General features: G+C 50.6%; 1 protein-coding gene across 1 annotated transcript; it reads left to right on the top strand.

The window, feature by feature from the left end:
• The first annotated feature begins 2,371 nt into the window (after positions 1-2,371).
• ADGRG3 (adhesion G protein-coupled receptor G3) lies at positions 2,372-26,063 on the top strand. Its single transcript, XM_057710831.1, has 14 exons — positions 2,372-2,423; positions 3,046-3,120; positions 3,987-4,046; positions 6,465-6,621; positions 16,436-16,574; positions 18,163-18,309; positions 19,093-19,227; positions 19,751-19,790; positions 19,976-20,076; positions 20,226-20,338; positions 22,645-22,925; positions 23,107-23,200; positions 24,491-24,774; positions 25,010-26,063. The coding sequence occupies exons 1-14, from the start codon at positions 2,372-2,374 to the stop codon at positions 25,120-25,122; spliced, it is 1,791 nt and encodes a 596-aa protein (XP_057566814.1). The 3' UTR covers positions 25,123-26,063.
• The last annotated feature ends 258 nt before the right edge of the window (positions 26,064-26,321 follow it).

Below are 26,321 nucleotides of genomic sequence, written 5' to 3'. Positions count from 1 at the left end.
ATTGGCCTCTGCCTCCACCTTCTCCAGGTGTTGGGCTCCTCTTGTGCCCCAACCCCTGAGGACAGAGGATAAACCTCCCCCCCGCCCCCCGATGGGGCAGCTGGGTGGAATCAGAGCCAGCGCCCCTCTCAATGACCTCTCACCGGTCTCTCAGACCCCCCTCACTTGGCTGGACCTGAGAGGACACCTCCCCACTCCCACCCCCCAACGTCTTCAGGGAGGGAAGGAAGGGACCCAGCTCCCTCCCCTAGGCAGGTAGCACTCCCCTCAAAGTCTCTCACTTCAAAGAACTCTCTTGAATGCCTAGTTTCTGTTTCCAAAGCCAGCTCAGGTAGTGGGGATGGGATCCCGGGTCGGGTCCCGTCCTCTCGTGGCAGGCCCTGCACGGGCCACCTGACAGCTCCGTGGTGCTCCTGGACCCTGATGGTTCTCGTGATGCACTTCTCTGGGCTGTGGGACTTTGGACAATAGGACCACTCTTCCCACCAGGACGTGGCCAGGTTTGTTTCCCCTTTGGTGTGGGAAATGGATTGGAGTGGCCAGAGCGTGGATGCTGGCCGGGCCTGGCCAGTGTACTCGAGGCCTCGCACCTGGAGACAGACGCCCACCGGAGCCTTATGGACAAGCTGGGGGTGGGAGGTGGCAGAAGAGAAAGGTTTTCCCTAGAGCTTGGGGGTCCCGGGGCTCTAAGTGGCCCCAGGCCAATCCCCAGCTCCCATGGAGCCTAGGAGAGGTGGCCTCCCTCCGTTGTCACTCTGCCAGTCCCCGTCCTGTCTTCCCAGGTGTGCTGCACACTCTGGGGCCTGGTCTGCAGGTCTCCAAGCGCTCCTTTACCAACAGGCCCCCGTGAGCCCCTCTGAGGGTCCAGGCACCGGGTGGGTCTCCAGTGGTGGGCCCAGCAGGTCACAGTTCACAAAGCCCTTTGCTCCCCGCCACCCGGCTCCCCTTGCCCTGACATGCGTCTGGGAGGGAGGTCGCAGGTCAGGTCGGGTCAGGCTGCTGGGTGGGAGGAGGGGCACTCACCCTCCCAGCCTTCCCTGCAGAGGAAGTGCCTGGGCCTGGCAGGAGACGGAGTCCTGTCTGGACACCGTGTGGGCGGAAGGGAAAATAGAGGCCAGTCAAGGCCATTAGACCCCAAGGTAGAGCAGCGCCAGCTCTGGCCTGTGGCCCTGAGAGCAGACGCTCGTGACGATGTACTTCCCAGGCGGGCTGCCCTTCGCCTTCTGAACTTGAAGGAGCCGCAGGACCGTGCCAAGGGCCCTGGCCTCATCCCCATGGCTTCCTTTGGGCCGCCAGAGTCGGGGCCTGACGGTCAGCCCTTCCCCTGCCTGCACACTGAACTCCCGCTGTGTTTGCTGCCCCCACTTCCTGTCTGGGAGGCCGGTGACCACCTGGGCGATGGTGATGAGAACTGGACAGTACTGATAGTCATGACGGCGGTGATAATGGCCAGGCCGACTGGCGGAGCAGTTCCCCAGGCGTCACCTCATGAGCTCTCCCCGTGCCTCGTGAGAAACTCGTCGCAGCGGACAGCTCACGCCAGCTCAGGCAGCCAGGAAGTGGCCGGGACAGACGTCAGCCCAGGCCTGACCAACCACCAGGGCCCGTGCTCCTGTCACCCGCCATCCTGCCTCTCCTGTTATTTGGTCTGCTTGCGGGGCTGGGGCGGGGGGGGGGGGGGGTCCCCTGGAGCCTCCAAGCCCGGCTCCTCCTCTCCTCCCAGGACCCCCGCAGCCGTGGGCTCGAGGCTGGTCTTGTTCAAATCACAGGCGTGAGGGAGGGCGCGAGAACACGCCCCACGTCTGCATCCCCATCCCTAAAGCCGGGCCACGCGCCTGGCATGTGTCCGCTCTCCTCAAACCCTGACACAGCCCTAGGAGGCGGCCACGTTGCTGTATCCGCTTTACAGAGGAGGAAACTGAGGCTCAGAGAGGCCCCCCCCCACTTGTGAAAGGAGGATCTGAGGTAAGGGCTCCTGATTCCAAAGCCTGGGCTCCCTGTCACTCCCCAGGGGCCTGCTCGGGGCAGAGACCTCTGCGGCCGCTGAACCGCAGCCCCACAGACCCACCCGGATGAGGCCCCGGGAGCAGCCTCCCTGGGGGGGGGCCGGCAGCTCCTGCCGAGTCTGGTCCCCTCTGCAGGCGGTCAGGGGGCGGGGTGAGGCCAGAGACACTGCCCAGTTCCCCACACTCACCTTTCACAACCCAACCGATGCTGCCATGGAGAAGGAAGGGTGAGAACGAGGCCACAGGAAGTGTGGACGCTGTAGCTGGTGGGGCGGGGACCAGGGTGGGGACGGCGGAGACGGGGAGGCCGGCTCAGCGGAGCCCGGGACCAGAGGGACACACGGCGTGGACGAGGCTGGCCGAGGATGGTGACGCCCGGGGCCCTGGGGGTCCTGCTCCTCGTGCATCTGGCCTCAGGTGAGCAGCTGTCTCCGCACCCCCTCCTGCCAAGCCCGGGAGACCCAGGGTCGGGGACAGGGCGGGGTAGGGAGTGGGGGTGCCCGGAGCACGTCCTCCGAGGAGCCCCCCCTCCCCCGACGGCCGCAGCACCTCCTCTGACCTCGGGGTCCGTCCTGCGTCCTGATAAACGTTGGTCAGCACTGGTCTCAGGTCCCCTTTGCTCCCCACACAGCGCCCTGGAGATGGGGGGCGGGCAGGGAGGGTGCTCCCCCACTTTGTACCTCGGGCTGTGGCTCCCTGACAGGCCTGGCTCTGGGACACGGGTGGGCCCGGGACAAGCTCTTCTCCAGCTGGCCTCTGAGCTCCCTGGGAAGCGGGCTGGGACCCTTTGGAGACGGAGGCCGGGCAGGGCCTGCACTGTTCTCCCCCAGCCCCCTCCACTCCCCTCCCCCTGTCACGCCGGCTCCCCTCCCTGTCCCCATCCCTGTCCCCACAATGGCCCCCCCGGTCCTCAGTCACCTGAGCCGAGAACAAGACTCTTCCCCGCCCCCTTCCCTCCTGGCCTTGCACACACCCGTGCGGTGGTCCAGAGAGGCAGCTTGAGGGCACCAGGCCTTGTCCTTGCTGTCCTCCCGCCCAGGGAAGCTCGCCTCCACCCCGGCCCACCTGGCCAGCTCTCACCGGCCACTGCAGGTAACCCCTGAGGCAGAGGAAGGTGCACCCTCCCCGTGCGCCCACCTCCGAGCCTGGCCGGCTCCTCCTGTTTTGCTCTTGGTTCCGTGAGTGGCCTACGTGCCTGTCCCCCGCCCCCACCCCGTGTGTGTCCAGCATGGGGTCACTTGGCTTTGGGCATACCAATCGACCTCTTGGGTCTTCAAAAAACCCTCCTCTCTTCAAAGGTTGGGAGATTCAGAGAAACGCAAAGTTTCGTCTATGGCTCAAAAAAGCGTAATAAATGGCCGTGCTGTCTCGGCGGGGTGGTGACAACACCCGATGGATTCGTTAACTTCATAATCAACAGTGGCTCTCGCTCGGTCTCATAAGGACCCTGGGCCCATCACAAAAGTTGTAATTTTCTGGTTGGGCCTCGAAGGCTCCTCCGAGTGATGGAGTTTACCCTATGGTGATGTGGGTGCTCTGGTTCAGGCTTTAAACAGTGTGAGGAGCCCCGAGAGGTTTCTATCTAGAGGGAAGGCTCCTTTTGTGGACATTTTTGGGCAGTTGTTATGCTTTCACTTGTTCTTTCATTCATTCATTCCAGAAGCACCGATGGAGCCCTCTGTGCAGGGTCAGGCCCTGTGTTCATATACCATGTGGTCCCTGCCCTCCAGGGACTCATGTCTAGTGGAGTGACAGGGGTGCTTCAAAGGAGTCCAGGGCATGTTCAAGGCCCAGAGGGAGGCAGACAACACTCTTTAATAAAGGGCTACTTTACCAAGGACGTGTCAGGGCTGGCACAGGGGACCAGAGGTTATGGCTGTTGGTAGAGAGAAGCAACCGCTGGTGGGGAGCCTCAGGGAGGGGCAAGCGCTGCCCTGCCCTCTGACCTCTGACCTCCCCACCCCTCCCCACTCCCCACAGGAACCCAGACTGAGGTGGTCCTTGGAAGCCAACCTCTGGGGCAGAGCGGGATGGAGAAGAGTAGGGTGGGCCTGGAGGGGCCCACGGCACACGGGCCTGGTTCAGGCTCTCCCTGTCTGGGCTAAGCACTTCTTCTAACGTCTTCTAACAATAATTGCAAAAACGATGTTTCATAATCTTCTCTGCACAAGGTACTTGCCTAGAGCTTCACCAGCCTGATGGCCTGAAATTTCATGGCAGTCCAGGAGGGAGGCTCTGTTAACACCCACTGAGGTGGCCCCTGCACCCAGCACCCTTGTGTAACCCCTCAGGCATACAGAGAGCTGGGATTACAAAGAGGATGGTACCTCCCCTGGAGCCGATAATTTCCTCCCCTCACCAACCCTCCTCTCCTCACCCGTCTGCTCCCTTCCTCTTCCCCTCAGCTCTTCCTCCCTCTTTCTCTTTTTCTCTTTTTCCCTCCCTTCCTCTCTCTTCCTCCTTTGTTTAAAAAGCAAACATGGATTGTGTTATACACACGCTCATCCACCATGTGCTTTTCCCCAGTAAACAACGTGTTACGAACATCTTTGCAATCTAACAGAAAACTAAAGTTCCTTTATAAGCTATTTAAAACATTGTCATGTGTAGATCTAATTATTATAAAATCCACTTGAAAACGTTATTTTTTTTCACCCTGCATTTACCCTAACTTTGATCTGTCATTATCTTTACCATGTATTTTATCATGGTTTTAAAATTTAACTAGTTTCATTGAATGTGAAAGTAATATTGTGCATATTTTTTTTTTAAAAATCAAACACTGGAGAAGGGTGTGAAAACATGAAAAGTAAATGTCTCCCTGCCCACCTCACCTACAGCTCCTGGTGGGCCAGTCGGAAACATAAAGGTGTGGGTTGTCAAGATCCAGCCCCACCCCCACACCCCATAAAGGAAAAAGACATACATATAGATGCTCAAACTCCTTCTTAAATTAAAGTGACATTCAATTTTACCCCTCAAACTGCCAAAGATTTGAAAATACGGTAAAGTCTAGAACTGAAGCGTGTGGGTAAAGTCACCCTTGCCCACTTTTGGTGAGAGTGTAAGTAGGTGCAGCCCCTTTAAGAAGGAAATTCAGTAAGACCTAGCGATTTTTACAAGCTCCTACATTTTGATACAGAAATTCCAAGGATAGGAATGTTTCCTGTGAATTCTTAACAGAAGCTGACAAAGATGTAAGTAGCATTATTCAAAACAGTACCAAACACAACAAAAACCCCCTACATGTTCACCAACAGGGAACCAATTGAAAAAGCCTTGCAACAGCCGTATACTGAAATAGTTCGCAAGTATATAAAGAATGAGATGGATCAGTATGTGTGCTGACATAGAAAGCTCTTCCAGATATATTGCTGACTCATTCATGTAAATTTTCAAATGATTTACATAAAATACTTGCATATGCATAGAAATTTCCTGGAAAGTTGTGCAATAATCTATTACAGGTGGTGAACTCTGGAGTGTGACCTGGGAGCTGCAGGGACTTTTACTTTTCATTTTATGTCCTTGTGTACAGTTTATGTTTTTAAAAACTCTGTTCTGTATTATTTTTGGTAGGAGATAGGTAGATATATAGACACAACCTTCCATCCAATGTAAATACATAAATATACAAACAGTTTTACCATGCATTTCTCACCTCCTGGAATAAATAATACTGACTCTTTGAACACCTCCGGTGAGCTATGTCCTTAATGCATATGACCACTAATCCTCCCTACGATTTGCAAGGAAGGTATTAGCCCCACTTGGCTGATGAGATTGAGTATCAGAGAGTTTAAGTAACTTACCTGAGGTCACACAGCTAATAAGGGACCCAAAGCTCCCACTCCATCCCTTATTCCAAGTGAAAGGGAACTGAACTAGGAGTCCTGAAAGCTCATCTCTGGTCCTGGAGCCTCCAACTAGCTGGTGACCTTGCTCAGTCCCTCTGCTCCAGGGAGCCTCATCCTGCTGTATTCTCCACCCACCCCAGGAGGGAGCCACGAGGGTTGTACTGGGAATGTGGGAGAATGAGGCAGGCCAAAATAGACCACGTCTAAGGGTTACACCATGAGCCACAGTTGCAAGGGCTTTGGAAGTCCGATGAGGAACAACTGCAAAAAGCCAGGCAGGCCTCCTGGAGGAGGCAGTAAAGGGTACTTACACTAACATGAAACCTTTTATCTACAGAGCCACGTGCCAAGCCTTTGGCACACACTTTCCCCAAAGCATCCCACTGGCCCTGTGAGATGGGGGTGAGGGGGTAGTATCTGCTTTCACCTTGGAAACCAAGGTCTGGGGAGGCTATGAGTCCAGCTCAAGTTCACACGGTGTGGATGGGTGGAGCTGGGTTTCCGGTCCACACCACCAGACTCTGGAGGCGAAACTCCCCTACCCATTGCCCTCGTGGCCCCTCCCCATGCAGCCCATTCACACTTTGCATCCCTCCCTTAGGTCGGGGAAGTTCCAAACGGGAGGAGTCAAGACAACCCTGCAAGGGGATCGTCAATGAGAAACGGTTTGACAACTTCGGAGTTAACGACACTGCTAAGTGCTTCTCAAAGTGTACACAGTTGGGGAATGAATCTTGCAATCTGGAAAAGTTGCAGAGGTAAAGGGCCCTCTGAGCTGGAGCAGAAATCTGGGGCTCTAGAAGGGGTGGGGTAGGGGGGCTGTTCGGAAGGCATGGAGCTATCAGTACCGCCTTCTCCCTGACCGCCAAGACCCTATGATCCAGGGGATGCAGAGGTGAATTAGCCCCTGTCTCTGTCACTGGGAGTTGTGGAGGAACAGACATGGGCCCAAATGATGGTGACTCTAGAGTGCGATCATACAGGTAGACAAGGCACCAGGTTAGCTCAAAGGAGGGACATCTGCCAAGGCTTCATAGAGGAGGCCACCCATGAAAGGGCTTTGAAGGCTGCATAGGAGCTTTCCAATTGACTCAAGCAATGTTAGGGGATACAAAGAGCAGAACTTCGGGGAGTATTCGGGAAAACTTTGAACTGTGAAAGAGTAAAGTGCTGGGGATGGAGGCAACAATGGTGGGGGGAACGGGGCGGGGGGACAGGATTGGAAACATAAGCAGGGACCAAAGTGTGAAGGGTTGTGTAAGCTATGCCAATGTGGGAGGGGGCAGGGCAATGGCATACTTTAAATAGAGGAAGAGCATAGTCAACTTTGCATTTTAGAAAGATTGCTCAGGCTTCAGGGAAGGATACGAGGTGGTGATGTGACAAGAGACACGACAAGTAGGAAGCACCCGTGGTGGTCTGGGTAAGAGTGAGGGCTGAACCACCACCACCACCAATTGGCACTGGATAGGAGGGATGGATCAGGTGTACCTGGATAGGAGGGATGGATCAGAGACACTGAATGATGTAGAATCAGTGAGATCAAGAGACTGACCAAGAGACCAAGAGATACTGGATTGAGGGAGAGGAAAGGGTTTAGAATACAACATCTCCAAGAGTCACCTTCAGAAAGATCTTTGCCTTTCTCCCCTCCTCTCCTTTCCAAAGTTACCCATACTCTTCTAGGGTAATCAGGACAGGCTCGTATGCACCCAATACATATTTGTTGGAAAAAATGAATGAAAAGTTCATGTTCTCAGACTTGGTGTTAGGACAGCAATCTGGTTGAATGCCATCACTTCAGTGGCCTGAAAACTCTCCCATCCCTACCTGCAGCTGCTCCAGGAGCTTCTGATCCCCAAGCAGCTGTTCAGGAGGCTCCTCTTTGTGCTGTCTTGTGGAGAACTTAAGCACCTCAGGAAAAGTAGGGGCTCTGAGATCAGAAGATGTGGACTCAGTGCCCAACTCTATCACTTAACCAAGTTATCTTCTTTATCTTCACAATCCTATGAGGTAGGTCCTGTTATCAACCGATTTTCGGATAAGAAAACTAAGGCTCCCATAGGTTAAACAACTTGCCCACGTTACACAGCAGGTAGATAGCAAAGTCAAACACGAACCTAGGTCTGGAGTGCAGTAGGCGAGGTGTACAGTAATACAGACTAGGGTCAGAGACCACCAGTGCTCAAAAGTGGAATTGGACTTTGGACAGGTTAACTTTCAGTTTCCTCATCTGTAAAATGGAGCTGAAATAACACCTGACTTGTAGAATTACTGCAAAGATTAAATACATAATTCAGACACGATAGCTGTTATCATTATCTTACCAGCGCTGTCATTTTACTACTATTCCAAAGCCTTTGTTCTCTCTCCTACACCTTCCTCCTGGAGTGGTTGTTGAGATTAAAGGAGATAATGCATGGGAATGTTATTAGCAAAATTGTAGGAACTCAATAAATTTGAGTGTTCTTTATTTTAATGACTTTTTCTCATTTTAAAAGTAATTTTATTCTTCATAAAATATTTAGAAAGTAGCTAAAAGAAGGAAAATGGAAAATTCCCCTTCTTACTATCCAGAGAATCATTATTTTCATTTTGGTATATTTCTTTAGATAGATAGACAGATAGGCGAGTGAGTCAAAAATTATCTGCACTCTGGTTGTGTTAAAACTTCTGTAAATTCTACAGCCAGAGTGCAGATAATTTTTGACTCACCCTCGTAGATAGATAGATGATAGATGATAGATAGATAGATATGAATAGATATAGATCGATGTAAATATATCACATGCCTTATTTGTCTATTCTGCTATGTTGATGGATATTTGGGCGGTGTCCAGTTTCTGGCTAATACAAAGAGTGTTACTATAAATATTCTTGTTTGTGTATTTTGGTGAGGTATGTATTTCTGTAAGGTGTTTTCCTAGGAGTGAAATTGGTGGGTCACAGGGCAGGCATGTGATTAGCTTTAATAGAATCTACCTAACAGTTTTCCAAAGTTCTTGAATCATATTTCACTCCCACAATCTGTATATGATAGGTCTAGTTGTTTCACATCCTTGTCAATACTTGGTTTTGTCTGCTTTTTCATTTTAGCCACTCTGGCAGGTTTGTAGTGTATCATATAGTGATTTTAATTATATTTCCCTGATGACCATGGAAGTTTAACTTCTTCCATATATTTATTGGACATTTTGATATCCTCTTTGTGAAATGGCCTTTTAAGTCTTTGGCTTGTTGTTCTATGGGGTTGTTTGAATTTTTCTGAGTGATTTTTAAGGGTTCTTTATATGTTCTGGATACATGTCCTTGCAAATAGCTACACTTGAATATATTCTCCTTCATTGTGGGTTGCCTCTCCATTCTCTTAGTGTTGTCTTTTGACTACGGACATTCTTAATTTTAATGTAGTGTAATATACGAGATTTTTACTTCATAGTTAATGCTTTGGAGTCTTATTTAAGAAATGTCTGCAGCCCTGGGATCATGAAAATACTCTTCTGATGTTTTCTTCTCAAAGATTTACCGCTTCTCTTTCACGTTTGTCTCTATGATCCACTAAAAGAAAGTAAAAGACCTTGGAAAACACTACTTTGCAGAGTTTTCGACTTAGCTGATGCCTCTCAGACTACAGTCTCAGAAATCTGAAAAATGTCTGGAGGAGAAATCAGCTGTAAATTTGAGACCCTTCGAGTGCCCAGGTTTATTTCTTCACCCTCCCTACCCCAACACCACCACTAAGACCACCAAATGCCCTGTTTGTACTTGACAAAGTGCTCTTATGCCTGTTTGCCATCCAAACCCAGCCACGGTCAACCACCGACCTGCTTGCCACTCTATAGATTTGCCTTTTCTGGGCGTTTTATATAAGGAGAACATACAACATGTTGCCTTTTGCATGTGGCTTTCTTCACTTAGCACGTTTTTGAGGTTCATTCATATTGTGACCAGTGGGGCCTTTTTTATGACCAGCAGTGACCTTTATCCAGGAAGCTCAGATTCGCAGCCTTTTGTCCATGCTTAGAATGAGGACAGGTCCCCGGGGGAAAAAAAGCAACTGCAGATTTTCAGCTCATTTCTCTATGATTCTCCATCTGCAGAATTTTAGCCCCTCTCTGCTTTAGTAGTTCTCTGATGCCTTTAAACAAATTATTTTTATATTACATCTAGCTTTTCTATTTGTTCTCAGCAAGAGCATTGCTCTATCACAAACAACTCCACCCTACTCAGAAACAGAAGTCCAAAGCTTGAGTTTTTCCCCAAGAAAATCTATTTTGAGGTATTTTTATATATATATATATATATATATATATATATATATACACACATGTATATATACACACATACATATGTATAATACATATACTTACAACAGCAAAATACACACATGTTAACCATACAAATCAATAAAAATTTACATATTTATATATGCATCCTTTAGCTACCACCCACATTAAGCTATAAAACTTTTCTAGCCTCACAGAGGGGTCCCTCATGCTCCTTCCCAGTCAATAGCACCCCATCATGGTAACCATTATTTTAACCTCTGTTATAGATTGCATTGATTTTTGCCGTTCTCAAACTTTCTATAAATAGAACTACGCAGTGCATACTCTTTTGTGTCTGGCTTCTTTCTCTCATCAGTATGCCTGAGAGTCCACTGTTTTTTGTTTTTGGTTGGTTGGTTGGTTTCTTTAGTCTATGAGTTATTTGTCCTCGTTGTTGCCCTATAGTATTCCACACTATTAATATACCATTATTGCTTATCTCTTCTACATGTACTGTTGATGAGCACTTCCACCGTTTCTGGTTTGGGGCTATCTTAGTCAGTGCAGGCTGCTGTAACAAAGTACCATAGACTGGGTGGTTTGAAGACACAGAAATGTATTTAGACTGGAAGTCCAAAATCAGGGTCGGGTTCTGGTGAGGACTCTCTTCTGGATTGCAGACTGCAGACTTCTTGTATCTTCACATGGCAGAAAGAAGGATGAGAGTGCTCACTGGGGTCTCTTTTGTAAGGGTACTAAACCCATCAGAGGGTTCTACTCTAATTAGCGAATGACCCCCCATGGTCCCCACTTCCTAATACTATCGCATTGGGGGTTAGGATTTCAACACACGAATTCGATGGGGCAGGGGCACAAACATTCAGTCCATAACAGGGGCTATGATGAATGAAGCTGCCATGAACATTTTTTATTTTTTTATTTTTTTTTCTCTTAGAAATTTACTTTATTTAGTGTGAGAAACAAAATACAAGAACAATCTTTGCAAAGAACAAATCAATAAAAAGCGATGTGCGTTTCTGGACAACCAAATAGTTTCTTCTCAGACTTTAAATTTCTGGGCACGCAGAGGGTATCTGCCTAGGAATTTAAATGCCCAGGGAAAATGGGAATGGCCAAGAACTTGCTATGACTGAGTAGAAGATGCTATCTTATTTATTACATCTCGTTTCCTTCTAACAAAAAGGACACAAAGGTGGTGAGGAGGGAAGGGATAAATATGGAAGCAATTTACTACACAAATGTTCATCACAAATGTTGTTTGAAAGATACAAGCTAGGAAGGCAAGGCCAATTGTGACCACAACTGCAGTCACCTAGAGATGAGAGGTCCTCAGAAGGGAAAAAAAAAAAAAAAAAGTCAGGTTTAGCTATTTTGATTAGTCATAGAAGAGAAAAGGACATTAGATTTTAGGGCAGGGAGTGCTAAACCTCAATACTATGAAGGGTAGTTGAGGAAGAAGGAGTCAGAAGGATATACAGACTAACTCTGCGGGAAAACATGGTGCTTGACCCTGCGCACACAAAGGGGGCCTTAGCGAAACTGCAGAGGGCTGATCCTTAAACCAATCACATCTTTGCCAATCTCTGTCACTGTAGTGACCCTGCAGATTTGACCCTTGAACTCAGGGGAATAGCAGGCCCCACTGAGTGTGCATTTCTCCACTGGCTTTCCACGGTAGATGGGCCGATAAGATGCAGCACAGATGTCAAAAGGATTGTGCATGTCATAATTAAGCTGGTAGGCATCTGTAGGGTTCTTCTCACAGGCAGACAGGATTTTGCGGGTCTGCTGGTGTTGGAGGGCTGCCTGCAGAGATGGGGGGCAGCTGTGGCTCACCGAGGAGACAGGGGCACTGGCAGCAGGGGTTCTGGGAAGTGCTTATTCCATGAACATTTTTTAACATGATGAATTTTGATACGCACTGACATGGTGACTGTATCCATTTACACTCCCACCAGCAATGTGTGAGAGTTTGAGTTATCCTATATCCTTGTGATACTTGAGTCGTTTTAACTTTAGCCATTCTGGAAAGTATACAGTGATATCTTGTTTGTTTTTATTAATTTTGATAGCTTTATTAAGTTACAACTTACATACCTACACATATATTGTGATATATTTACGCAGTGTGTGGAACCATTGTTACAATTATTTTAGAACACTCCCAACACCCCCAAAAGTACCCTTGTATCTTTTCACAGTCCATCCTGCTCCCATACCTAGCGACAGTCAACCACTGATCTGATTTCTACTCTATAGATTTGCCTTTTCTGGGCCTTTTACCTATGAGAACCATACAATAAAACATGTTTGTCTTTGGAGTCTGGCTTCCTTCACTTGTCATATTTTGGGGTTATATTTGTATTTTAGCATGTATCAATAATTTGTTCCTTTTTGTTGTTGAGTAATATTCTATTGTGTGGACATACTTCCTGTTTATTTATTCACCAATTGATAAACATTGGGATTGTTTCCAGTTTGGGGTTATTATGAGTAATGCTGCCATGAACATCTGAATTCAAGTCTTTGTAGACATATGTTTTCATTTCTTTGGGGTAAATAGCTAGGAATAGAATTACTGGTATATATAGTAAGTATATGTTTAGCTTTATAAAAAACTGCCAGACTGGTTCTCAAAGTGGCTATATCATTTGCTTTCCCATCAGCAGTATCAAAGGGCTGTAGTTTCAATACATTTTTGCAATATTGTCAGTATTTTTGGTTATAGCCATTCCATTGAGTGTGGGTGGTATTTCACTGTGGATTTAATTTGCATTTGACAAATGACTGATGATACTGAGTACCTTTTCATGTGCTTATTATCCATTTGTGTATTTTCTTTGGTGAAATGATTATTCAGATCTTCCCCTCTTTTTAAAAATTGGGTTGTTTGTCTTCTTATTATTGAGTTTTAAGAATTCTTTATATAATCTGGATACAAGTCTTTTATCAGACATATGATTTGCAAATACAAATTTGCATTTTCTCCCAAAACATATGTTTTGTCTTTTCATTTTCCTAACAATGTCTTTTGAAGATCAAAAGCATTTAATTTCTATAAAATCAAACAAATTTAAAATGTATCAAAGAAATATTCATCTAGCCCAAGATTACAAAACTTTTCCTCTAAGTGTACAGTTTTAGCTCCTATAATTAAGTTCATTTTGCATTTGGAGTTCATTTCCTGTGTGCAGTGTGGGGTAAATGTCTAACTGTGTATTATTACTATCATTTTGCATGTGGATATCTAATCATTTTGGCACTATTTATCAAAAAGGCTATGTTTCTTCATTGAATTGCATGTGGGAGGGCATTTCATTGAAAGGGTAAATACAAGCTCCTGGAATGTCTTCTTCCCATTAAGATAGTAAACCAGAAACAAAATGGGAAATGTAGAGATTAATGCCATCATGAAAGACTTGAAAGAAGCAGGAATGAAGGTGATACCTATTAACTCCATTTATCTCATCAGAAGTCAAGTGGATCTTGGAGAATGACTATGGACTGTCATAAACTTAATCAGGTGGTGAGTCTCATTGCAGCTGCTGTCCTGGATGAGTATGTTTACACAAAGAAATCAACACAGCCCCTCGCAATTGGTATGCAGCTATTACATGGCTAAGGTTTTTTTCTCCATACCATTTTTTTCAAGGACTGCCAGAAGAGTTTCCTTTTACTTGGCAAAGCCAACAATATACAGCCACAGTGTTCCCTCAGGGCCACATCAAGTCTCATCGCTGTCATAAGATAGTTCACAGAGATCTCATTTATCTTGACATTCTACAAAGTCCACTGTATTGACAACATTAGGGTGATTAGATCTGATTAGCAGAAAGTGGCAAGTGGTGAAGATGCCTTAGGAAGACATATGTGAATGAGAGGGTAGGAGACAAACTCCACAAGAATTCAGGGTCCCATCACCTCAGTAAGTCTCCTGAACATTCAGAGGACTAGAGAACATCAAGAGATCCCCTCCAAGGTAAAAGACACATTGTTGAACCTCACACCATTTACAATGGAAAAATGTATCATGCAAACATGAACCAAAAGATACCTGAGTAGCTGAATTATCATCAGACAAAGAAGATGATCCTTAAATGGGTGTCAACTTTATAATTAAAAATTCAGCTGTACATCTATGCTTTAGACTTTTTAAATATATGTTAATTTTCACAACTAAAACAAATTTTTAAAGTGCTCTGAAAACCAGATCAGGGAAATCTTCCCTCAAGAAAGTAAATTCATGGGCTGTTTTGTAAGGCCAAGGAATTTTTTTCAGTTCATGAGGCAAACTACATGTATTGTGAAATACAATTCTCTATTTTATTAGGTAACTATAGAAATCATGATATTCCTTTGTTTACACAGATTTTTGAAAGACAAATAAAAATTAGTATCAATTGGTGTAGCGTAATCAATGGATTTGGACAACCTCATCCCATTGTTTCTGGTTGGATATTCTAATTGCCTGAACCATCCAAGCTCATTTGCACATATTTGCATGGTTTATTCTTTATATTTTACAATATTTTTTTTCCTGTGGTTTCCTTGGAGTTTTTTCCTGTGGTTTCCTTGGAGTTTTAGTCCTTGGTTACCATGACTGTTCAAAAAATGATGTCAGGCTTCCTAGGTGGCGCAGTGGTTAAGAATCCGCCTGCCAATGCAGAGGTCACGGGTTCGATCCCAGCTCCAGGAAGATTCCACATGCCGCGGAGCAACTAAGCCCTTGTGCCAAAAAAAAAAAAAAAAAAAAAATGATGTCAAGATGAAAGCCTCCCTTTTGCCTTCCTGGCAAGCCCTCCATAGCTATTCCTTTCTAATAGCCTTAATCTGGCTCTGTCTGCTCTTGCTCCCCTTCTATCGCATTGCTACCTCAGCCTTCACCTGTTTAAAATTGCTTTTAGGAGGTGGGCAGCATGTCTTAGGACCCCAGGCTTAGGTAAAGGAACTCTGGTCACAGAGAAGTTTCAGTACCATGGAGAGCAGCAGGACAGGCGCAGGCGTGGGAGGGGAGGCTTGCCTCACCCTAGCGTTCCAGCCCACCGCAAGGGGGCTGCGGTAAAACAAATGGCAAGTGAATTTGCGTTCTATGTGTTTCCAACACCAGCTCAGTTCCCATAAGTCAGTTCGCATACCGCTAAGTCTTCAGAGGCTGAATTCCCAACGTTCACTTAGCACTCAATAAATGGGAGTTAGCCCTCACACCACACAGTGACCATCCCACCGTTTCAAAGACTCAGAAGAATTTCTCCAAGAAGATTTACACAGACCAATAAGCACATGTAAAAGTGCTTGATATCATTAGTCACTAGAGAAATGCAAATTAAAACCGCAGTGGGAAACCACTTCACACCCATTAGGATGGCTATAATTGCAAGTGAAACAAAACAAAGTGAAAAATATCAAGTGTTGGCAAGAATCTGGACAAACCGAAACCCTTATACATTGGTCATGGGAATATAAAATGGTGCAGCTGCTATGGAAAACAGTTTAACAGTTCCTCAAGAAGTTAAACATAGAATCACCAGCAATTCTTCTCCTAGGTATCCACCCAAAAGAATTAAAAATGAGTCTTCAAGCAAAAACTTCTATGTGAATACAAGAGCTCTATTCACAATAGCCAAAAAGTGGAAACAATCCAAATGCCCACCAATGGATAAATGCAATAACAAAATGTGATATATGCGTACAAAGGAATATTACTCATCCATAAAAAGGAATGAAATACTTACACATGCTACAACATAGGTTAACCTTGAAAACACGCAAAGTGAAAGAAGCCAGATACAAAAGACCAGATATCATAAAGTTCCATTTGCATGAAATATCCAGAAGAGGCAAATTAGTGGTTGCCAGAGGCTGGGGAAAGAGTAATTGCTTGATGGGTTCAGGGTTTCCTTTTGGGGTGATGGACATGTTCTGGAACTAGATAGCAAAGATGGTTTCTCACGTTGTGAATGTATTTAATGCCACCGAATTGCACACTTTAAAATGGTTAAAATGCCAGACTTTATATTGTAATGTATTTTGTTGCAAAAAAGAGAAACACATAAAATACTCAGAGGGGCCCCTGGCTGGAATCCCTCAGAACCAGCATGAATTGCTCCTGTGCCACCCGTCTCCTCCTGCAGCATCCCAGGGTCTTCCCTTTGGTATTCTGGGTCACCCCTCCTATACCAGGAGCCTGAGGATCGCTGCCCATGTTCTCTCTCCTCCCGTCATCCAGGTGAGTGGACCAGGTGAGTGGGTGTCCCAGCCTTCAAGACCCTATCTTCTCTTGTAGCTACTGGCTGAAATATGAGATCCATCTAGTGGAGGACATTCTGGTGGAGACAGTGAATATGTCTTTTTTGACGGCTCTTGTCAAGAACATCAGCACCAACATCTCAGAAGACCTGCACTTTTCTCTGACCCCCTCTCAGGTGAAGGCTTCCCCCATCCCCATTGGCTGGTTCTGGTCATACTTTCCTCAGGCCTATTTTTCTGAGAGAGTCATGGTCTGAGCTTGGTGCCCATCAACAGTTATCCTTCCCATGTCCTGTTTGGTAGTTCTCTGCCACCTGGCTAATGGGTGCTGGTGACTTAATTGGATGAGTGGATCCTGGTAACAGATTACCCAGGGTGCTAGGATGAGACCTTTGGAGATCACTGAGAAGAGAGTCAGGGTTCTAGTCCTGGACTTCCCACCACCTGACTAGGTGTCCTCCAGGAAATCCCCTGCCCTCTCTGGGCCCCTGAGTCCTCATCTGTAGAGTGAGCTCAAAGGCTTCTCCAAAGTCTGAGGTTCCCATGAGCTCTTCCACCAGGGGACACATTAGAAACCAGGGAAAGTCACTGGTAGAGGTACCGTGAAGGGTAACAGGCAGATTCTGAGTTTACATAGGTCTGGATTCAAATCCCAGTTCTGCCCCTTACCAGCTATTGTGATCTTGGGGAAATTAATTAATTTTTCTGAGCCTCAGTCTCCCCATCTGTAAAATGGGGATGGTATTGCCCACTTTCAAGGTTATCAGAGGGAGCAAATGAGATAACTCACAGGGAATGCTTGGTGCAGCAAGCGTACAGTCTCCCGTAAGGCATAAAGCCAAGGGTGGAAGTTTGGGTAGCAGGAAAGTGGTCTATCACTGAGAGATTTTAGGTTTGCCTGGAGAAGGGGAGATGGAAGATGGACAGGGCCTTTCTCAACCCTTTATCATGTCACCCCTGAAGCTGAGCCCTCTGCGTGGGGTATGCACTGGCCTCTGAAAATCACCCATGTGTCATTTTGACAAGGTTCTGAACTGGGAAGCAGAAAGCTGAGGCTCTCAGCTATAACCCTGAGCTCCCCCTGTTCCAATGCCCATGGGATGCTTTTGAGGCAGGACCAGGCTGCAGCCCCAGGGGAGCAGTGAGGTCAGAGAATGAACAAAACACTCTTGGCAACTACCAGTAAAACTTATTTTTATATTTTGACCATTCTTAGCTTTTACAAAATGTGTTGTTGTTGGATGGGGGTGGATATCACATTCAATGTGAATTCTTGTATCTTCCCTTTCTGCCCTCTCTGTCTCCCTTCCTGATGGCCTTCTGCTTCCCATTTACCCCTGAGTCAGAAGACAGACACTCACCATAGACCTGTGTCAGCACAGCGGGGGTCAGGACCCTGGCCAAAAGCACCACAACCGACCCCCCCCTCACACTTGCAAACTGACGTGTCCAGGTGTTCCCCCTTCACAGCCCACTTTCAGCCTGATGGGAGGCCATGCGGGCACCTTGCTGACTCCATTCTCCGTATTTGGGAAAACAGAGGCTCCACAAGGGCTGTGACTTGGCCAGGGGCTCACAGGCTGAACAGAGCAGAGCTTGCACTGTGCCCCCAGGTGTCCTGCCTCTCAGAGCTGTTCTCGGTCCTCGGTGCTACCCTGCCACCCGGCGTGCCTGTTTCTCCTTCCAGCTGGGGGAGTGGCAGGAACTGTGTTGGGGGCTGGGATCCTTAGGGAAAGACAGAAGCAGATGGGTCTGTGGTTGCAGATTCCGAAGCAGGTGACAAAGGACGAGCACCAGCACCCCGACAGAGTCCGGCTGCCCAGGAGCCTTTTTGAATCTCTGCAGGGCGGCAGGCCAATGGTCCGGTTGGCCATAACCATCTTGGACATCGGTTCAGGGAATATCTTTAAGGTGAGGAGAGGCTTGCGATCTCTGGAGTCTTTGCTGAGGGACCCGATGGAGATGGAGGAGGTGATGGGCCTCTGTAAAGTGTTCCTAAAGCAGCCGAGGTCACCCCAGACCCCTGTCTCTAGAGTCTGTGGACCACAGGTTCACGCTGGTTGTTCACATTCAACTGTTTGGACTGCCCACACTGGTGCCCTTGGACTTGTATGGGTATCCCAAGTGTGTTCATGTCCCCTGTGTGTCCTTGTGCATGCACAAACGTGTATCTCCTTTCTTATTCCTGGTACACATGTAATCACGTGTCTGCTGGTGTGACCATGTTCACAGGAGCAAGTGTGTACCCAGGCCCTTATAAATGTGTACCAGGTATGTCCCCAGAGGTGTGTCTCCACTCACATGGGGACATGTGTATCCCTGAGTGCTGGTGTGGGCGGGTGCTCCCCACCTGTAGGCACCCACTGCCCTTCGTTTCCCAGCTGATCCTCCTTCTAACCCTGAACTCCAGTTAAGAGGGTGGAGGAGGCCTGGAGACCAGCAATGGAGAGCCATCAGGTACTGGCTTTGCGGCCATTTGGCCTGGAGTGTAGGGCCCGCCCTGGCCCAGCTGGAGCAGACTACTGGGAGCAGCAGGAAAAAGGTCGCCCATGACTCCCTGCCCCCTGGTCCCCCGGCCCCAGAGTTTGCCCTCCAGGCAAGGGCCACAAGCCCTAGAGGCTTCCAGGAGCCCCCACCAGGGTTGGGTTGGGGCAGCCCCTTGTGCAGCCTGGCCTCCCCACTGTCCCTCCACAGGGCCCCCAGCTCAGCCTGGAGGACGGCAGCAGCGTGTTGAACAATCGCGTGGTGGGCTTGAGTTTGGGTCGTATAAATGTCACTGGGCTGGCTGAACCTTTGGAGATCACCTTCTCCCACCAGCACCAGCCTCCTGTGAGTCCCCCACCCTGGCCTGGCAGTTCCTGAGGGGCAGACATGCGGGTAGGCACCCCGGGCATACGGACAGATACTCACGGGCCTCTGCACCCCCACCCCCACATGCCCCTGGGGGAAGCCATTAGGGCCAGACACACAGTTGTGCCCACAGACACGTGCCCACCCTGTGCACGCAGATCCACACGCCTCCCAGACAACCCTCCGCTCATGTGCTCACAGAGGTGCCCAGGGGACCTGGCAAACCCACACGCATGCACACGGCTGCCCACATACACGCTCCCCTGTGACCGCAGACATGCGTCCCTCCACCCACAGCCCCACACCTATCCACACCTCCACACGCTGCCCCAGGAGACATCCAATGCGTCACCTTCCCGTGTGACCACAGGCTGAGCCTTGATTCCACCTAAAGCTTGCACGTGCCGAGAGCACGATGTCCTCTCCCCCTCCCCGCCCCACCCTCCTCTCCCCTCTCCCAACCTCCCCTGCCTCGCCCCTGACTCCCACTCTCTTGTTTCAGAATGTGACCCTCAGCTGTGTATTCTGGGATATGAATAAAGGTAGGGCCCAGAGGACCTTCCCTGTGTAAGACGGGGGAAGGGTGAGGGCTCCTTAGGGGACAGGACTCCAACCGCAGGGCCCCTCCCCTCTTACTTTCCTCTCTGGACCCCTCTCTTCCCTTTCCCTGCCCTCCCCTCCCCTCTGTTCCCCTCCGCTCCCCGATGCGCCCTCTCCTCCTCGCCAGGGTCATCAGGAGACTGGTCCTCCAAGGGCTGCTCCACGGAGCTCAGAGCCAACAGCACCGTCTGCCGCTGTGACCACCTGACCTTCTTTGCGCTGCTGCTGGTAACAGGGCCCCCTCCTCATCCCAGAAATTGTGGAAGTGCCAAGGCTCCTGGCCCAGGGAGGGGGCTGCCCGGCAGGGGCCAGGGCCTTTGGGGTGTGTGGGCCTGGCCTCCAATTGACAGGATCCTCATCTCGGGGATCACCCGCAGAGGCCAATCTTGGACCAGGTCACCGTGAAGATCCTCACACGCATTTCCCAGGCTGGCTGTGGAACCTCCATGATCTTCCTGGCCTTCACCCTTGTCCTCTACGTTGTCCTGAGGTGGGTCACCCCCATCCCCACCCCACATCTCCCTCCTGCCCTCAAGAGCAGCAGCAGGGCTGGGTAGCAACCAGCAGGGTAGTGTTAGTCGTGCAGCATTTTACTGATATTTTCTCCAAACCTCAGTTTCCTCATCTATAAAATGGGATTGGAGGTTGAAATGTGTCTGGCTATTTCATTTACAAGTGGCAGAAACTCAACTCAAATTGGCTTAAACATAATAGGTAAGGTGTGGTTCACAGAATTGAAAAATCCAAGGTGATCTGCCTTCAGGTGATGTTGGATCCAGGGGTTCAAAAGATGTCCCCAGGACTTGGTGTCCCCCTGATTCTCACAACTTTGCTTTCTCCTTTGTCAGTCATGTCAGACAGCTTCTCCATACTCAGGGGTCTTGGGGAACCCCAGGCTTGCATCATAGCTTCTTAGCTGCCTGGTCAGCTAATATTCTAAACTAAGCCCCAGAATTGAAGCCTCTAAAAAAAACTTTATTTTGAAATAATTATAGACTAATAGGAAGTTGCAAAAATAGTAGCTAGAGTCCCACGTTTCTTTTATCCAGCTTTCCTCAGTGACGACATTTTCTGTAACTGCGATACAATATAACACCAGGAAACTGACATTGGTACAGCACTGCTAACAAGAAGATGGAGCTCATTCAGTTTTCACCATTTTTCACATACATTCAATTGTGTGTATGTACATATATGTGTGTGTGTGTGTGTGTGCACATTCACACACCCACACAGGACTGGCTATATCATTTGTAGGGCCCAGTCCAACGTGAAACCATGTAGCCTCTGTTCAAAAATTATAAAGAATTTTAAGATGGTGACAGCAGAGCATTGAAACAAGCACATGGCCCTTCTGAGTGCAGGGCCCTACAGAGGTCATACCCCAAGGAGGCTGACCCTGTGCATGCCCTGTGTGTGTGTGTGTGTGTGTGTGTGTGTCTAGGTGTTTTTATCCCATGTATATCAGAGTTGACTTATACAGGTCTAACTTGGACCATGTGCACATGACTGCATAGGCCACTGTGGTGAAGGGATGGAGTGCACTGATTGGTCAGGCCAGGTCATGTGCCTGCCCTTGGGTTTGAGAGTACCTGGCTGAGTGTGGGGAAAGGTGCTCCTCAGGGAAACCTGGGACTGTTTCTGGAAGAAGGAGGAGCAGAAACAGCAGAGGCTGCTGCAGCCTGTGCCCAGGCTCTCCCGGGCCCTGGCCATGGCTGAGGGACCTCAGGAACTGCCAGCCTGAAGGGGCCTGTGGGAGCAGTCCCACACCTGGCCTCCTGACCCATGACTGGCCAGGAGCAGCCTTTGGTCTCCTGACTCCCAGTCTGGGGCCCTCTCACTGCCCTCTTCCACGTGCTGGCGCTGTCTGGCCCGGGGCTGAGGCCCCCACCATCCCCACCCACTCCATCTCAGACCAGACTGTGAGTCTGCCGCCCCTGCCCCCAACCCCCAAGCGCTGCCCCAGGACACTGCCTCCATCCCCGACAAGCTGAGCCTGACTTGCCAGCTGGCTGCTCTGCTGGACCCTGTGAGACGGGCTTGGAGCACGGGGAGGAATTGTCAAAACTCCAAGGGTGGGGCCTGGCATCTCAGGTGAGGTGGACATTGTCCCTCATGCCCCCTCCAGGCAGCCCTGAGCTCCCATCGCTCCAGTGAGAGTCCTTTGGGAGCTGATGTGCTGGGAGTTCGCAGTGGGCACTCTGCAGAGGGGGCAGTGAGCCCTGGGAAGAAGCCCTGGGCTGGGAGCCTGGAGGCCCTGTCCTGCTCTGTGACTCTGAGTCCCTCTTCCTCTCTAAGCCTCACCCCCCTACTAAGTTCTAGGCTCGTACATCCGTGCCCTGTCCGTGCACTCACTCAACCACGCAGGGGCTCCTCCTGCTTTATTGTGCTAGGCCCCCGGTCAAAGCCGGGTGGGGAGTTACACTGAGCTTGCTGCTGGGAAACTTCCAAATAAGCCTGGGATAAGTGGCATTCAGAGACAGCCTTTCCAGAAGGAAACACTCAAGGGGGATTTTGAAGGTGGAGCAGGGAAAGGCATTGAAAACAGAGGGAAGAGCATCGGCAAAGCCTGGGAGGTGTGGAAGAGAAGAATGCATCCAGTGGATTGCAAATTATGCAGTTTGGTTCCAGCATGGAGGCAAGGGACGAAGACAGCAGGATCCAGAACACACAGGTCATGAGACCTGAACCCAAGGGTTCTCACACTCCAGTTGCCGGCAGCGGTGGAACAGAGGCAGTTGGGTGCAGTGGCCTGGGTGCCCCCTTGCAGCCTCTCACTGGCCCTGCTTGCCCCAGGTTCTCTCGGCAGAGGTTCAAGTCCGAAGACGCCCCCAAGATCCACGTGGCCCTGAGTGTCAGCTTGTTTCTCCTGAACCTGGTCTTCTTCATCAATGTGGGGCTTGGCCTGAAGGGGTCAGATGCTGCCTGCTGGGCCCGAGGGGCCGTCTTCCACTATTTCCTGCTCTGTGCCTTCACCTGGATGGCCCTGGAAGCCTTCCACCTCTACCTGCTCGTCATCAAGGTCCTTAACACCTACTTCGGGCACTACTTCCTGAAGCTGAGCCTCGTGGGCTGGGGTACGTGCCGCCTGGCCAGGCAGAGGGGATGCCTGGCTCGGGAAGAGGCAGGGAGCGGACCAGCCTGGGGAGGGAACAGGCAGCTCTCTCTCTGATTGGCTCAGAGCTGGAGGGGGATTTGGAGGAGGACGTGCTAAGGGAGCCCTGGCAATGCCATACCTCCTCCTCCCCTCGCCCCCAGGCCTGCCTGCCCTAATAGTCATTGCCACTGGGAGTGCCAACAGCTACGGCCCCTATGCCATCCGTGACCAGAAGAACATCATCACGCTGGAGCTGTGAGTGGTGGCTGTGGGCACCGGGGTGATCTCAGGGCCCTGGGGGCACAAATTAGGGCCAGAAGGAGGTGGGGAGAGGAGGGAATCCTGGGAAGGGAGACAAGTCAGGCAAGGCAAATGGTGCTCAGATCCAGCTAGCTCATGGCCTGGAGGGGTAAACTGAGGCCTGGAAAGAGGAAGTACAATGAGAGAGGGGGCTGCGAAGGAGAGAGAACTGGACCAGGAGGCAGGATGCCTTGCTCTAACCTGGGTCACCACCAGCCTATATAGCACTTTGGGAAAATTTTGAAAGGTAACCCCCCAGTGCCTCTGACCTGCCATGCCAGCTGCTCAGCCTGGTGAGTGGAGCTGGATTTCAGCCCCCACCTGACCCCCAGCCAGGTGCCCTTGTGCAGGACACAACCTGCCCAATATTTGCAGCAGCCCTGGTTCTAGCTAGACTCTGCCTTTGAGTTGCTGTGTGACCTTGGGCAAGCCCGTCCCCTCCCAGAGCCTCGGTCTCCTCATCTGTACGATGGGGGCCTGACCCACATGCTCTTTTGGGCCTTTCACCCCTGCAGTGCAGGGAGCAGTGGGGCTGAGCTGAGCCACTCCCAGGGCACCTGCCTGAATTCTGTGGTTCTGTGCTAAGAAGAGCTGGTGGGGCCTTGGTCCTGTCCCCACGGCCTCAAATGCAGGGCGCCAGGGGCTGGGCAGGTAACATGAGAGCATACATTGGCCTGGGAGGGCACGGCCACAGACTGGCAGTCACATGCCGATCTAATGGGCAGCTGCTTGCTGTCCCTCAGGAGGGCATCCACAGAGCTGCCAGCTGTATGGTTTTATCAGAGAGGCAGCAATCTGGATGTTTAGGGAATTCCCTGGTGGTCCAGTGGTTAGGACTTGGTGCTTTCACTTCTGGGGCCTGGGTTCAAACCCTGGTCAGGGAACTAACATCCCATAAGCTGTGCAGCTTGGCCAAAAGGAAAAAAAGAAAAGAAAAGAAATCTGGATGTTTATGCCAAAGCTTTCACTTTTAAAAAGGTGGTAATTGATTCAATTTTTTTTAACAACATAATGTGGGGCGAACGATACATGTCTTTGGAACAGAATTGGCCTTTCGCACTGACTGGTCTAAAGAGACAGCAGCCTGGAGCCTCGGGACAGCCCCTCCCTCGGGAGAGCGGGGGATGGCTGGGTGGAGATGGAGGGAGGCGTCTTCCTGGTCAGGGAGGATCAGGCAGGGGAGACAGTCCGGGGCTTGCTCTCAGGGGACCTCCCCCGGTCCCGATGGCCATCCACCTCCTCCAGGTGCTGGTTCCGTGAGAAAACTGCCAGCTCTGCCCTCTACGTCACCGTCCACGGCTACTTCCTCATCACCTTCCTCTTCAGCGCCGTGGTCCTGGGCCTGGTGGCCTGGAAGATCTTCACGATGCCAAGTGCCAGGGCAGGCAAGGAGAGGGGGCAGCACTGGAAAGGAGTCCTCACCCTGCTGGGCCTCTCCAGCCTGGTGGGCGTGGCCTGGGCACTGGCCATCCTCACGCCCCTGGGTCTGTCCGCCACCTATGTCTTTGCCCTGCTCACGTCTCTGCAAGGTGAGGCTCCTGGGCCAGGGAGGGGGCAGGATGCCTCACCTGCACCAGGGGGTGCTGGGGGGCTTTGGGGGAGGGCGTAGATGACAAGAAACAGGATTCTACTCAGACTTGCTTAATCAAGCGTTGATTTTAAATATCCAACGCTCTCCCAAGGCCCCCAGGGCAGAAAGGCTGGCTGGCCGCATGGGAGCTGGCAGCAGGGTCAGGCTCACGGAGGCCCTCTCCTCCCTGACAGGTGTCTTCATCTTCTGCTGGTTCATCGTTCTCTACTCCCCAAGCCGGAGCACCCTGGCCTCGTCTTCCGGCACTGCCCGGGCTGACCAGGCCCACACCGTGTCTCACGAATAGCGGGCTGCCGGACGGCCAGGCCGGGGCCGGCCCTGTGCTCTGGACTCAGCTCTGATCGGCTGTGTGACCTTGGTGGGGGGGAAGGGGTGCTCCCTGCCTCCTTCAGGGCCTCCGCACCCTTCTCTGAACGATGTGACTGGAGAGCAAGGGGATGGGAACCAGGTTGGACCATGTGGCCTCAAAGGTCTTATCCAGTTACCCCGATGGGTGGGAGTGTTCACAAATCCAGGATGGCAGCCGTCTCAAGTCCCCATAATCCTGAGACCCCCGCCGGCACAGAGCGACACCCTCACCCCGCCCCAGGCCCACCCCCTGCCTTCAGAGCAAGACGGCCTCTGGTCTCAGAAAGGGCCTGAACCCAAACAAGGAAGTCTGCCGTTGGCTGGCCTCTTGAAGGGGCCCCCAGCCGCTCCCCTTCCTTCCTTCCCCTTGTCACGGCCCTCCCGCAGCTCCACCCTCTGCCTGCCTGTACCTGAGGGGATACCCAGAGCCACCGTCCCCTCAGGCACAGGGCTAGGTGTGGACCGGAGGTTTGCTTGTCGGGGGGGGGGGGAGGGATTGGTCTTCCCACCCAGCCTGGCCCTGGTCTCAGCCACTCTCACCAGGGCCCATCCTCACGGAAGAACCCCTACCGTTCGGGGGGCTGGCAGCCCTCCGAGTGTTGGGGACACTGAATGTCAACGAACGCCACTTACTCAGTGGGTGGGATGCCTTTTGAGCAAGCCCCCTGGTCCCCCGTCTGGACTGCCCCGCGGTGGCCGGACCTCTGACCTGCTGTCTTGGTGGGGATGGAGGGCATACGGTCCAGGGCTCGGCACACCTGAGGGCTGAGGAGCCAGCGTGGGGGGGGCCGGGCTGAGCTGAGCAGAGAGACGGGGTGGGGCACGTCGTCCGGATTCTGAGCTCCTATAGAGCAGGTGGGTACTCTGACAGCTTCGCTGGCTCACGGGTTCAGCCCAGCCCGAGCCTGGCATGTTTGACAGGCCCTGAATAAATATTTGTTGGCCGACTAGACAGATGTGTGAGTTTGGCACTAGCCGGACAGGACCCTGAGCCGGGGGAGTGCCTCAAGCCAGACACAGCGGTGTTGGTCACTTCCAGTGGCCGGGCCTGGTTTCGAAACCACTGGTTTCCTCAGTAGGAAACAAAAAAGAGGCAGAGACAGTAGAGGTAGAAGTAGAGATACAGAGATAGAGATG

Source organism: Hippopotamus amphibius, chromosome 16, assembly GCF_030028045.1.
Source record: "Hippopotamus amphibius kiboko isolate mHipAmp2 chromosome 16, mHipAmp2.hap2, whole genome shotgun sequence".
In the NCBI taxonomy this organism is placed as follows: domain Eukaryota; kingdom Metazoa; phylum Chordata; class Mammalia; order Artiodactyla; family Hippopotamidae; genus Hippopotamus; species Hippopotamus amphibius.
This window is presented reverse-complemented; position numbering and strand designations above follow the sequence as displayed.